This window comes from Dendrobates tinctorius, unplaced genomic scaffold, assembly GCF_039654945.1.
Source record: "Dendrobates tinctorius isolate UK_male_01 unplaced genomic scaffold, ASM3965494v1 ptg000171l, whole genome shotgun sequence".
Classification (NCBI taxonomy): domain Eukaryota; kingdom Metazoa; phylum Chordata; class Amphibia; order Anura; family Dendrobatidae; genus Dendrobates; species Dendrobates tinctorius.
In genome coordinates this window covers 21,010,440-21,024,498 of record NW_027361838.1, presented here as the reverse complement: position 1 = coordinate 21,024,498, position 14,059 = coordinate 21,010,440, and the positions used below count along the sequence as shown (strand labels likewise).

At 44.4% G+C, this 14,059-nt stretch overlaps 1 protein-coding gene across 6 annotated transcripts in view; it reads right to left on the bottom strand.

Moving 5' to 3' along the window:
* ANKRD12 (ankyrin repeat domain 12) overlaps positions 1-14,059 on the bottom strand; it is a 178,687-nt gene that overhangs the window by 16,021 nt on the left and 148,607 nt on the right. For 5 of the 6 annotated variants that reach the window (XM_073550954.1, XM_073550953.1, XM_073550952.1 and 2 more), the window contains 2 exons: positions 8,474-12,942; positions 477-554 (listed from right to left, as the gene is read on the bottom strand). In XM_073550954.1, coding sequence (XP_073407055.1) covers positions 477-554; positions 8,474-12,942 — 4,547 coding nt within the window. The remainder of the gene's footprint in view (positions 1-476; positions 555-8,473; positions 12,943-14,059) is intronic. The other variant, XM_073550955.1, reaches the window with a different exon arrangement.

Below are 14,059 nucleotides of genomic sequence, written 5' to 3'. Positions count from 1 at the left end.
TTACAAACTACACTCCCCAATGAATTCATCTAGGGGTGCAGTGATTATATTGACACCACATGTGCCTCACAGAATTTTATACCATTGAGCAGTGACAAATAAATTACATTTTTTACAACTAAAATGAGATTTTAGCCTCAAGTTTTTAACTTTTCTAAGGGCCTATAGAATTTTTTTTTTACAACAAAATGAGTTCCACTTTTTCATGTAAATTGGGAAATATTTTTCAGGCACATTGCAAAGCTCAGAAGGGAAGGAGCAACATAGTCTAGTGCAAATTTTACTGTTATGGTTCGTGGGAACAACAGAGATTATGGTTCGTGGGAACAACAGAGACCCCATACGTGACTCCATTTTACAAACTACACCACAAATTCATCTAGAGGTGCAGTGATCATACTGAATGCACAGGTGTCACAGAATTTTATACCCTTGGGCTGTGAAGAAAAAAAATAGGGATTTTTGTCTGTACTCACCATAAAATCCTTTTCTCCGAGCCAATCATTGGGGGACACAGGACCATGGGTGTTATGCTGCTTGCCACAAGGAGGACACTAAGTGAACACAGAAAAAAAATTAACTCCTCCTCTGCAGTATACACCCTCTTGCTGGCTGAGATTTTCCTAGTTCGGTGAAAAAGCAGTAGGAGTATTAAACAAAGAACAATAAACTATGTCAAAACCTAAGACCGAGACAACAAGCCAATAGGCTAACAGGGTGGGTGCTGTGACCCCCAATGATTGGCTCGGAGAAAAGGATTTTACGGCGAGTACACACAAAAATCCCTATTTCTCTTACCCCTCATTGGGGGACACAAGACCATGGGATGTCCTAAAGCAGTCCCTGGGTGGGGAGCAGCACAACTTCTAATACCCCGTGTACCACTAACTTACCGCTGTGGTACTGCCGATTGCAGAATGCGCCTGCCAAGAGCTGCATCTGCAGAGGCCTGAGAGTGAATTTGGTAATGTTTTGTGAAAGTATGCAAGCTGGACCAAGTCGCAGCCTTGCAGACCCGTTCTGCTGACGGCTGGTGCCGAATGGCCCAAGAGGCGCCCACTGATGGAGTAGAATGTGCCGTAATCCCTGCTGGGACAGGTGTGCCCCTGACACAGTAGGATTCCTGAATAGCCGAGCAAATCCACTTGGCTAGTATGGCTTTTGAGGCGGCTAGACCCTTCCTATGTCCCTCTGGAAGCACGAACAGGGCATCTGACTTGCGGAATGGAGCCATCCGCGAGATGTACCGTCTAAGAGCCCTAACCACATCCAGGGTGTGGAGGGCCTTGTCGATACGATGGACTGGTGCCGGACAGAATGAAGGCAAAACAATCTCCTCATTGAGATGAAAAGACACGACTTTGGGCAGAGAAGACAGGGGTGTCCTCAAAACTGCCTTGTCCTGATGAAAATTCAGGAATGAAGGACGGCAGGACAGGGCCGCCAACTCCGAAACTCGTCTGATTGATGTAATCACCACTAGGAAAACCACCTTCCAAGAAAGCAAAGTTAGTGATACGTCCTGCAGTGGTTCGAAAGGGGCTTCCTGTAAGGCTCCGAGGACCAAGTTAAGATCCCATGAGTCCAACGGCCTTTATAGGGAGGCGCGCCACATGGAAAACTCCTTGAATGAACGTCTTCACCACGTCTTCACCTGTAATCTGGTGACAATTTTGAGTTGGAATAGAACTGACAAAGCTGAAACTTGTCCTTTGAGCGCGCTAAGCGCGAGACCTGACTATAATCCGGATTGCAGGAATTACAATATGGAAGGAATGGAGACCACCAGAGGGGATCGACCATGGTCCCTGCATCACGAGAAGGTTTTCCAGGTGCGGTGATAAATGCGCATGGACACGGGCTTCTTAGCTCTAATCATGTTGGAGATCACCTCGTGAGAGAAACCAGCTTGTGCTAAAATCCAGGATTCAACGGCCACGCCGTCAAAGATAGGGCCTCGGAGTTCTGGTGGTAAATCGGGCCCTGTGAGAGTAGATCCATGCGATCTGGAAGTCGCCAGGGAACGTCGGCGACTAGTTGGACTAGTTCTGCATACAATGCCCGGCGCGGCCAACCCGGCGCGACTAGGATCACTGGTACCCCCCCTCGGCTCTGATTTTCTTGATGACCCTTGGAAGCAAAGGAAAAAGGGGGAAAAATATACGGGAGTCGAAAAACTAGGACGTCTGCTCCGATGGTGCATGGATCACGCGATCGGGCAATGAACGTGGGAACTTTGGTGTTTAGTCTTGAGGCCATAAGATTCACATCCGGAGTCCCCCAGCGACGGCAAATGTGCTGGAAGACTTCCGGAAGAAAATACCACTCGCCTGAAGCAAGGCACTGGCGACTGAGAAAATCCGCCGCCCAATTTTCTACCTCCGGGATGTGGATCGCCGAGATGGGAGAATGGTTGGTCTCGGCCCAATGGAGGATGTGACTCACTTCGTGCATGGCCATCCTGCTGCGGGTACCCCCGACGGTTGACATACGCCACAGACGTGGCGTTGTCGGAATGGATCCTGATGGGGTAACCTTCGAGATGGTGGAAACTCAGTAGGGCTAGCTTGATCGCTCGTATGTCCAAGATGTTGATGGGGAAGTGTGACTCTCGAATGGACCAACGACCCTGTGCCGTGTGGTGGCGGAAAACCGCACCCCAGCGAAGAAGACTTGCGTCGGTGGTCACCATCAACCAACGTACTGGGAGAAAGGACTTTCCTTGATTCAGGGAGGATTTCTGTGTCCACCACCTGAGGGTCTATCTGACCCACAGGGACAGAAGGAACTGACGGTCTAGGGAGAACGGGTTCTTGCCCAAGCCAACAGCAGCGCATGTTGCAAAGGGCGGAGATGGAACTGTGCGATTGGGACCGCTTCTATCGATGCTACCATCTTTCCGGGAATCCCCTTGCTGAAACGTATGGAGTGAGGAACTGGTCGGGATAGACTCCATGCTCCCTGTTGTAAGGCTCGGGCCTTTTCTGGAGGGAGAATGACCAACCCGCGGGACGTGTCCAAGATCATTCCCAGAAAGGAAATCTGCTGAGCCGGGGCTGGAGAAGACTTTTTGAAGTTTATCTTCCAACCCAGGCGAGAAAGTGTATTCACTGTGATACCTACAGATTCCTCGCAGGCTGGAAGGGATGGGCCTTTGATCAGTAGGTCGTCCAGATACGGAAGTACCACCACTCCCCGAGCGTGAAGAATGTCAATGACAGCCGCCATGACCTTGGTAAAGACTCTGGGGGTGGTGGCGAGCACGAATGGCAAGGCAACGAACTGGAAGTGTTCCTCGCGAACTGCGAAGCGCAGGAACTGTTGGTGGGAAGGAAAAATTGGGATGTGAAGGTAAGCATCCTTGATATCGATGGATGCTAGGAACTCTCCTCTTTCCATGGAGGCGACGACTGAACGGAGAGATTCCATTCTGAATCGCCGTACCCTGACAACTGATTCACCAGCTTGAGGTCCAGTATGGGCCGCATCGTTCCGTCCTTTTTCGGAACCACAAAAAGATTTGAGTAAAAACCCTTGAACCTTACGTTTGAGGGACAGGAATGACTGTCCCTTTGCAGCGCATGAACGGCCTGAAGGAAAGCTGTTGTCTTTGTTTTGGGGGGTGAAGACCGGAAAAAATGTATTGGGGGGGGGGGGGGGGAAACTATTTTGTATCCGGAGGACACCAGCTCTCTGACCCACTCGTCGTGGATGACCGCGAGCCAGACCTGACTGAACGAAAGTAGACGACCGCCTACTTTGTCGGTGTCTGCCAGACACCGCAACAAGTCATTGTGTAGAGGATCTATGGGATCTGGCTTCGTTCCAGATGCCCTTGGCCTGGGTTTTCAGGTGTGGTTAGGTCTGCATGAGACCTGAGAATCTTTGTCTCCACGCGAGGTCCGACCTGATCCAGAGGAGAAGGTTTTGGAGGACCAACTGGAATTGTTGCAAAACGAGACAGCTGTTGATTCCGAAACGGCTGGACGGGCCTTTGTTGGGGAAGGAATTTACTCTTCCCCCTGGTAGTTTCAGAAAAGAGCTGATCCAGTTTCTCTCAAAATAGGCGATTAGTTTGATAAGGCAGAGAAGACAACGATCTTTTGGAAGCGGAATCTGCCCTCCAGTCGCGGAGCCATAGGTCCCTTCTAATGGAGACTGCATTTGCGGTTGCCTGTGCAGCGCAATTGGCGGCATCTAAAGAAGCGTCAACTGCAAAGTCTCCTGCGTGAACTATCTGACTGGCGAGGCTGGCTGCCTCCAGAGGAAGGTTGCTATCCTGAATGGCTGTGACTAACACCTCTGCCCAAGCGGCCATAGCATTAGCCACCCAAGTCGCTGTGAAAGATGGAAAGAGCGCCGCTCCTGAAGCCTCAAAAACTGAGCAAGCAAGGTAGTCAATTTGACGGTCAGAGGGGTTTTTGACTGAAGAACCGTCAGAAACCGATAGGAGCGTTTTGGAAGAAAGACGCGATATAGGAGGAACCACAGAAGGAGATTGTAACCAATCCTTCATTAGATCTGGAGCAAAAGGGTATTTAGCCTCAATAGGCTTTTGACCTGAGAACTATTTATCTGGCCGGACCCTATGTCTCTGGACAATGCCCTTAAACTCAGGATAGCTGGCAAATACCCTGCGCACACGTTTAGTCTTCTTAAAAGGACACGTGTTCCGGAGCGGAAATATTTTCCTCGTCCAATCTCAGAATCTTGTTGACTGACTCTATAAGAGAGTCAAGCGATTCTTGTTCATTAGGGGAGTCCTGAGGTAATGAAGTGTCAGACTCGTATTCAGAGTCATGTTCGCTGCGAACATTAGGAGAGAGCGAGAAACAGAACTTGCAGATGCCGAAGCGCGAGCGGCATCAGGGGATGCATCATGGGTCCGCTTTCTAGAGACCTGACCATCCCTTGACAGTACAGCCCCTGCCGGTGGACGGTTCCTGGCAGTCGCCAGAGCCCTGCGCGGTCGGCAAAGACACGTTCTGACTTAAAGGAGTCCCAGAGAGAGTCTATAGCCTTGGTCAGTGACTCCACAGACCGTGACAGGGAGGCAGCCCACTCAGGGGGACTAAACTCAGAGGGCACGGTAGCAGCGGCAGCGGATGGAGTTTGAGCACAAGCCGGGTCGCAATCCGTGCATAATGGAGTAGTTTGGGCACTGGGCAAGGCAGTCTTGCAAGTGGCACAAGAGGTAAAGAACGCAGTTTCTTGGTAGCCCTTTTGGCTTCCTTAGATTGAGACATAGTGCCCCCAAAGGGTTACAGGCAGAGCCTGGGCTGCAGATAATGTGAATGTGCAGAGAAGGGGGGTTAAGCTTTCTTTCTAAGGCAGATGCAGCTTACCCACGGTCCTGATGCTGTATCCCCAGGAGAAATATCGGTGGCCCTGCAGCGGCGCTAGGTGCTGTCAGTCAGCGCGCTCCCCCGCAGCCGTCGCAGAGCGGGCTTGAGGTAAAAGACATGGCCCCCGAGACGAACAGGGCGCTTCTCGTTCAGAGCGAGAAGCGCCAAAGACGTGAGTGGCGTACCCAACGGTGGGCGTGGACATGTAAATTGAGGCCTAGTCTGGCTGAAAAGCCGGGGACAATTTCTGGGCCTGCCAGCGCTTAGCGCCGATTGAAAGTAAAAAAACGAGGGATCACGACGGGGCGCCGATATACAGCGACTGGCCCAGTGCAACGCTTCTCCCAGGGACCAGGACCCGACCCCGTACCTCCGTTTCAGATGTCATCCTCCCAGGCGATGCAGCAGAGCCAAAGGAGTGCTTAAAGGAGTATACCTCAATCCATCCTGCTTATAGGCAGGGGGATGGAGAGGCCATAGGGCTAAAGCAGGACATCAGGTGAGGTCTCTGTCGTGTGAGACGCTCCATGAGCTTGCAATTTTTCGCTGTGGAGAGATCGGGACAGTGAAGGAACTATCGGCCCAGAGAATCAGGTATTCCCCAGTCGTCGCAGAAGAGGGTACTGGGAGGTATACTCCGAGTTTCTCGCCTGTTGTTGGTTCGGGGGAGAGCGGACCCTTGAAAAGGAGTCCGTCACCCTCTCACTCCGTTAATTAACAAATAAAAATTTACAGAAAAAAATTCCAAAAAATTTAAAAAAAAAACCAAAACGATTGGGTCTGAAGCCAGACCCAAGTGCCTCCTACAGACACTAAGCAAGAACTGGGAAAATCTCAGCCAGCGAGAGGGTGTATACTGCAGAGGAGGAGTTAATTTTTTTCTGTGTTCACTTAGTGCCCACCTAGTGGCAAGCAGCATAACACCCATGGTCCTGTGTCCCCCAATAAGGCGTAGGAGAAATAACCAATTTTACCAAAATATTGTTTTAGCCCCAGATTTTATATTTTCACATAAGTAGTGGGTAAATGTGGCACCATAATTTGTCCCACTATTTCTACTGAACATGGCAATACCCCCCATATGTGGCTGTACAGTACTGCTTAGCCATACGGCAAGACTCTGGAGGGCAGGGTGCCATTTGCTGCCTGGAGCGCAGATTTTCCTAGAAGAGTTTGCGGACTCCATATTCAGAGCCCCCAATTTCTAGAAGAGCGGAATCCCCCCTCAAGTGATCCCATTTTGGAAATTATACCCCTATGGGAATTTATCTACAGATGTAGTGACAATTTTGACTCCATGGGTGTTTTCTAGAAACAAGCAGCAGTGGATGTTGCACTGTGAAAATTGCAAACTGCCATTGTAGTGAACAGTACTTTATGCCCAGCCCGTGTTTTTGGAGACATGCACTCGTAAGTTAGGAGAGCTCTCATCACCACAAAAATGCCAAACGTGGATGCTATATGTGGTTTAGGTACAATGTGGGGCTCAGAAGGGAGGGGGGCATTTGGATTTGAGAGCGGAGAATTTGCTGAGTTTCTTTTGGCGGGTGATGAGCCATTTAGCTTTTCCTGAGCCTTTGTGCTACCAGTAACGTGGAAGCACCCTATATTTCCATTAACAGATGAGAGACCTGAGTGGGGACTTGCTTTTTTTGTGGATTGAGCTGAAGCTTTTATTGGGAACATTTTACATAACATTGGGGATCACATTTATCCAGCGCTCTACGCTGAGCACTTACTTTGGGGTTTCCATCTAAATCTCTGAGTGACATGATTCAGATGAAACCCCCGACGGATCCATTTACTATAATGAGGCAGCAGAGTTACTCTGGACTCAGTCTGGCGGTGTCCTTTTCAAAGGAGCAGAAGACCGAGACTGCACTTTTATGCAATCCTAAAAAGACGGACACTACCGGATCACAGGTCAGACAGCTTCCACAGTGCCTCCAATCTGCATCCTAGGGAATCTTCCGCCAGAGATTTCGTCTGAATCACGTATTTCAGAGATTTACACGGAAACTGTGTAAGCGCCCAGAGCAAAGCACAGGATAATTGTGCGCCTAGCCTTACTGCGATCTTTGGGAAGCAGAATAAACATAACAGCAGGTGAAGAATTGCAATAACTGGGATTACAGATTTATAACAGGTTTTTATGTTTGGCTGCTGTCGCACAAAAGAAAAAATGCTTTTTAGTGCAAAAACTAGTTTTTGCATCACCATATTTTGAGAGTTTTTTGTGGGACGATTTGACTTTTATTGGTAGCATTTTCAGACATTACATTTTTTGATCGCTTTCTATTCTGATTTTTGTAAGGCAGAATGAACAAAAGCCAGCAATTGAGGAATTGCGCAAAATCGCCGTGAAGTATCCATACGTCCCAGGTGAATAAGACCCTGGTCATAGGGAGGTATGGATACACTCCAGGTGGGAATGCGGTTAATTAGCAAAACCATATTTTTTCTAGGGAGGTTAGCATTTTGCAATTACATTTTTAGAATATGAATAGGTCAGGTGCCTGTGATCAAGTGCAGTAGCAAGCTCACGCTTTCTCCAAGTCACAGCAGCGGTCAGTAAGTGGTATAGGTTAATTACCAAACACCGCAGTCGCTCAGATCTCACTGTAGAACTGTGTGTAATTATGACAGCGGACTGTTAGTCCTTACATGACTCACACTGGTAACTCTCCCTTTCATTTAAATTAAGCTCTGGAGGCAGATTAGATTCTCAGGGAGATCAGTCGCCGGCACCTATGTAAACGATTTGTTAATATCTAAGAAAAACGTGGATTTCTTTGGAATAAAACATCGGATCGCAGATATCAAGGAATCATTTTATTCAACTTTCTATGACATGCATACCTATATGGACGGCTTAAAGGGGGTTGATCTTACTGACCGATTCCCTTTGGCATATTCCAACAACTGACCTGCTGGGTAAAATTTAATTTTATGCGTATCTACTGCATCCCTCTAGTCATACCTTTTAGACTACTTGTCAGAGTTAGCAATTCAGTTTAATTTCATTGATGGACATTTTGGGTTTACTTATCCTTAAGGAAAATCTTGTCAACTCTTTAAGTGCCCTATAAATAGATTAACAAAAGTAGTGTGTTCACAAAAAGGCTTACCGTAGGTATGCACAGCTTGCTGAAGGGGTTTCCATCAAGCAGATATGAACCATTAAAGGTCACATACTCATCGTAGTACTGAGGTGCCTGAGGGATTACACTACACAACATCTTGCGTCTCTCTTCTACCTTCTTTCTTATATGGAGATACTCAAAGTACGGATTTGCCCTTTCAGACTGATATGGTTGAATATCATCGAGCTTCAGAGAATCTACAACAGCTGCTAGGGACTGCTGCGTCTTTTCCTTAGCTTGCTGTATTGAAGGATTGACAAGGCCAGGCTGGGGCACACGTGACATCTTCCTTTTCCGTGGATGATGAACTTGTACATCATCATCTTCAGATAAACGAATCCTCCCTCTTAACGCTATGGATGTTTCAATGGCCTCCTTTTCTGAAGAGTTAGAGTAGGAATTCTGAATCTGCTTATTCTGATTGGCCAACATATTTGCCCTGTTTCTCGTAATCCTCTGTGGAATTTCTTGTGGTTCTGTTTTCAGTTCCGTATTTTCCTCTACTTCCATTTTGATAGACTGACTAAATTTCTGCATCTCTTCCTGAACAGAAAGGGAATTATTTTCAGACGCACACTGTATTTGATCAGGCTTTTTCAGGGTCATATCTCTTGAATGCACGGAACGGTTGACTGGAAAATGGGAATTGTCTTTTGGGGTTTCGGATTGGAATGTTTTACCCAAATCAAGAGGACTTTTGTCAGGTAGTGAAGGTACCACTTGCTCAGAAATGGGTTTACTTTCTTCATCAGTTTTATCTGTCAAAATATTTTCTTTTACCTCATCATTACTTTGCGTGTCCCCCAGGGTGTCATCTTTGTTTAGTGTTTTTAATACAGGACAGTCCGAGAGCATAATTTTTGTCTTTTCCACTGGATTAGCATTTTCTAAGAATAGATCAGGGGACTCTGTAGTCTTCTCCATTTGAGAAAGGTTTGGATCAACCTCAAATATATCTTGCCCTTTGACACATTTTGTGTTGGCACATGTATCCTGCTCTTTCATGAGGTTCTGTTTTTCTTTGAGTTGTGTAGGTTTGGGGGAATTTGGGGTTTCAGAAGCAAGATCATTTGTAACATTAGGGTAAGATGTGGAAAAAGGCAACATACAAACTTCAGGTGTTACTAGTGTTAAGTCTTCTGGCCTAGGTGGGCAAGGAGCCTGTGCTCCTTGTTTATCAACCTCAGTAGTGATAGGAGACTCATTTTCAGAACCAACCAATTTAGCAGATTCACTCTCTGGCAAAGTTGAAGGCATTTCAGTATGACCGCTTGGTCTATCTCCTGCAACATGAGCAGGAGTTCCTTCAGAACCTGATAGTGTTTCTGGCTTTGAAGCATTCAATTCTGCATTATTCTTACTAAAAGGTAAAGACTTTCTACTGCTAGGATGGCAATTAGACAAAGTTACGGGAAAATCTTTCTCAGATAACGGCGATATTTCTGGTTTAGGAGACATGCAGTTATTTGGCATGGAAAGGGCTGTTGGTGACGACTCCTGCAAAGTACTTTCCAATACTGTTAATGGCATCTTTTTATGTTCTACGAATGTGGCAGGCATGCTGCAGCGCCTTACTTCTACAACTGGCCTGCATTCACCTATTGTCAGCTTATTATCCTCAACTGAGACTGACCTGAGATAATTTGGTAGAAGTCTATTTATCAAAGCTGGTTTAACACGATCAGGCAACTCAGGAAGGCTGTCTAATTCTCGGTCATGAACAGCCGGTGACTTTGCACTTGGCAAAAATGGCGATTGAGAGAATGACATTTGAGAATCTGAACCTTCAAGTGTAAAGTCAGAATCGTATTCAATTGTAGGTCTTGGAGTAGTCACAGTAGCATGACAAGAATCCTCAGAACTTGTAACTGAAATCATAGATATTGATCGGGAGCTGAGCCCAGTTTTTTCACCCTCAGACCTGACAAGATTATTATTCTCTAAAATTAAGAGACTTTTTCCAGTATGCATCAGATTCTTGCCATCGACAGACTGTGACCTGCAGCTTGTAGCATCTTTCAATATCTTCTCTTTTGTACAGACATCTGACATTTCTGAACTTTTAGATCTCATTAACTCTTTGCTTTTAGACGGTGTTTGTGTTTGTCTTTGCTTTTCCTTCTCCTTTACTTTACCAAGTTCTGCACTGTTCCGATGTCTGAGCCTCTCTTTCTCCTTTTGTTTTATTTTTTCTTTATGCTTTTTGTGCCACTGTTCAATTTCTAGATCTTTGAGACTCAACATTCGCTCAAAACTAGTTTGCATAAGGTCATCATTAACCAGACGTTTTTCTTTAGGGCGAGAATCTTTTAATTGTAATTTTGGTTTATATTTCTCAGTTTCGGAGTCTCTAGGTTTGATTTTTAATATATTTGTTTGCGTTTTGTCTTTATGTTTGTCTCTTTCTTTGTATCGATCAATGTCCTTTTCTTTGTCTTTCCTGTCACGTTCTTTGTAGTCTGTAATTTTTTGTTGTTCATCCTTGTTCTTTTCCTTTACTACAGACATTCGTTCATGCAGGATTTTGCAGTTTTCATTGCTACTCTGCTTTCTGTCCTCCTGATTATATTTCCCACTAGTCCCAGCGGTATTCTCTCCCTCCTTAGATTTTTCCTTCTTTTTGTATTCTCGCTCCCTACGTTTCCCTTTATCAAATTTACTTGTCTCCAGATCTTTATCAAATAGCTTCAATTTTTTATCTGACAAAGCTTTCTGTTCACCAATATGCTTATCTTTTTCAATCCTCTCACCCTTTTTCTCAAGTTTATCTTTTGACTTTTCTCTACTGGAAGAGCAGTTTTTAATTTTGTCATTTTCTTTTTGTATAGACTGTAAATGGATTTTGCATTTGTCAGCGCTTTCGGGCATTTCAGACTTCTCTCTATCAAATTTGTGATCTTGTTTTGTTTTTTTCTCCTTATCTGAACTTTTTTTATCCAGTTTATCCATGTCTTTTTCTTTAAATAAAAGCTTTTTATCAGTTTTGTCCTTGACTTTTTTATCTGTGTCAGCTTCTCTTTCCAAGTTGGAAGAATCATCCTTGCTAATCACAGTAGGTGAAAAGATATCAGCTTCTTTCTCCAGAAAAAGATTACTACCATCTTTTTCCTTTTTTATATTTTCCTCCTGATCCTCCTTAGAACTTTCCTTGCTGTCATGATTCTCTTGTGCTTTTTCATCTCCAATTGTAGTTTTTTCCTGTTTGGCTTTTTTCTCCAGTGGTGAATTTTTGGATTCCGTGACCAAAAATTCATCATCATTTTCATCACTTTTAAAAAAATTCTCTTTCCAAAATTCTCGATCAAACTCAATATTTCTTTGAATATTTTTATTTTCTCTATGTTTGCTTTTCTCTCTTTCTGCATCAGGTTCTTTTTTTAGTTTGTCTTTTTCCCTTTCTTTATGTTTTACTTTGTGCTTCTTTAGTACTTTGCCTTCTTTGTCTGCCTTTTTTGCAATACATTCTGGTGTCTCATATGAAGGACTCTTGTCATCATCTTTGCACTTAGTAACAGACCTTTCTCCATACTCTGTAAAAATTTCTTTAAGATGCTTACTTTTTTCCTTATACTTGGAAAATGTGGTGCTTGAACTTTCCAGTGCATACTCAGACTCAGGGCTCTGATCATCATGAAATAACTCTGGTTGTAATGATGACTCGGATCCATCAGGAGGTGAAACACACATTTTAGTGTTCTCTTGTTTCAGAGGTGTAGACTGCTTATCAACAAATGCATATGCATGCTTAGGGGATTTGCCAGGAGTGATCTGTAATAAATGTAACGACCCTTCATCATTGGTACTTAAAGACATTCTAAATAAGTCCTCATCTTTGGATCTGTCTAATAAATCTAAAGCAGAGCTCATCACTAAATTTACCACTTTCACATTTTCTTTTTTATCTTGTTCCTGTTTTAATTCCTTGTTCTCCTTGTTCTTGCTTTGATTTTTCAGTTTTCTCTTAACTTTACCCTTTTCCTTCTGCTCCTGGAAAACACTGAATTCTCTCTTAAGCCGGACCTCAGAATTTAGACTTTCTGATATTAGTCCCACTTTCTCAGGCAACAAATCGTCATCTGAACTATCAGAGCTTGCAAACAAAAGACGAGAGGATTTTGGCTTCCGATTTTTATACAGCTTTGGAAAATCAATCTTCTCTTTCCTTAAATAAAAGTTTTCGCTTCCTTCAGGGGTCTCCTTTTTCATATCGATCTTGACTAAACGCTTGTCTTCCAGCATTTTAGTAAATTCTGCATCGTCATCATCATCCTCCTCCTCCTCCTCATCATCCTCCTCCTCATCATCTTTAAATACATATTCATCAAGACCTGGAGTACAAGGAGTCCCTTTGACCGAGATATGCTTGGATTCACTAATAAAAGACTCTTTGTCGCCCTCTGAGTCCAAGTTTTCATCCACACTGGACAAGTTGGTGAAATGTGGCTCTTCAGAGTCTGAAACAGAACACAGGTAAAAATAACATTGATTATAACAAAAAATCCTGAACTTTACTATGTATTCAAAAAGAAAAAAAATAAAATGGATGGCAAAATCTTAATACTAACCCAAATTATATAAATCATAATTAAAACAGCATTTCCAACATTAATGTTGTTGTCTCATTGTTTAATGGGTACATTTGCAAAGTGCTTGTAATAGCAAAAAACTTTTCAATTTACCTCTAAATAAACATCTGCTCAATTCAAGAATGGAAGGATTTTTAATGCTATACTGTATCGATTGTTGCCTGGGTTACCAGCCACAATTTAACGGGTGGGCTATTTCTTAGGCAATGAGAGTGCCCTTGCAAGTTCTATCCAATTGAGCTTGTGGGCGCTGCGCAAACATCAGTTTCAGTGCTCCTCTGATGCTGCAGAGGCAAAGCCTCCACTTTAACCACAGGAGAGCGCACAGCACAGTTCTGTGGAGTGACCATGCTGAAGGCCAGAACGGTCGATCTTCTGTAGAGAGACCACATTTTGTTAATTTTAACTGTTTCACACTACAATTTCAAGATTTTTCTAAAAACGCCTCTGTATCTATTAGGAATTCATCTACGGCTATTAGAGATGCCCGTGCCATTAAAGATGCAAACCAGAAAACAAAAAAATCAGCCTTACCAACACCAAGTCAGATCACAAATGCACAAACAGGATGCGGCAACCCCTATTATAAAGGTTGGGGCGCACAGGTGAAAACTACTGATGAAATCAGCCACTCACAAACCTACCAATTCATGGAGGGTCCCCGGCTGCCTAGTAAAAAATGCACACAAATGAGACTTGAATAGAACGTCAGTCATTCAGGTACGTGTGATGCACTGTGTTCGGCTTACAGCCTATTAATGATGCCCATAATAATATGTCAGGCGGGACTAAATGAGTGCACCCCACAAGGACAGACGCCCCAGTACACCAAACTCACAGTAAACCCTTACATATATCATAAAACAAATAACCTTTATTATATAGTATAAAAAACGAGAATACCAATTAAATTTTACCAATATTGCATCATACCACCACCAAAAGATAAGATGATCACCACAGGGAGATGTCTGCCCCTATGCTG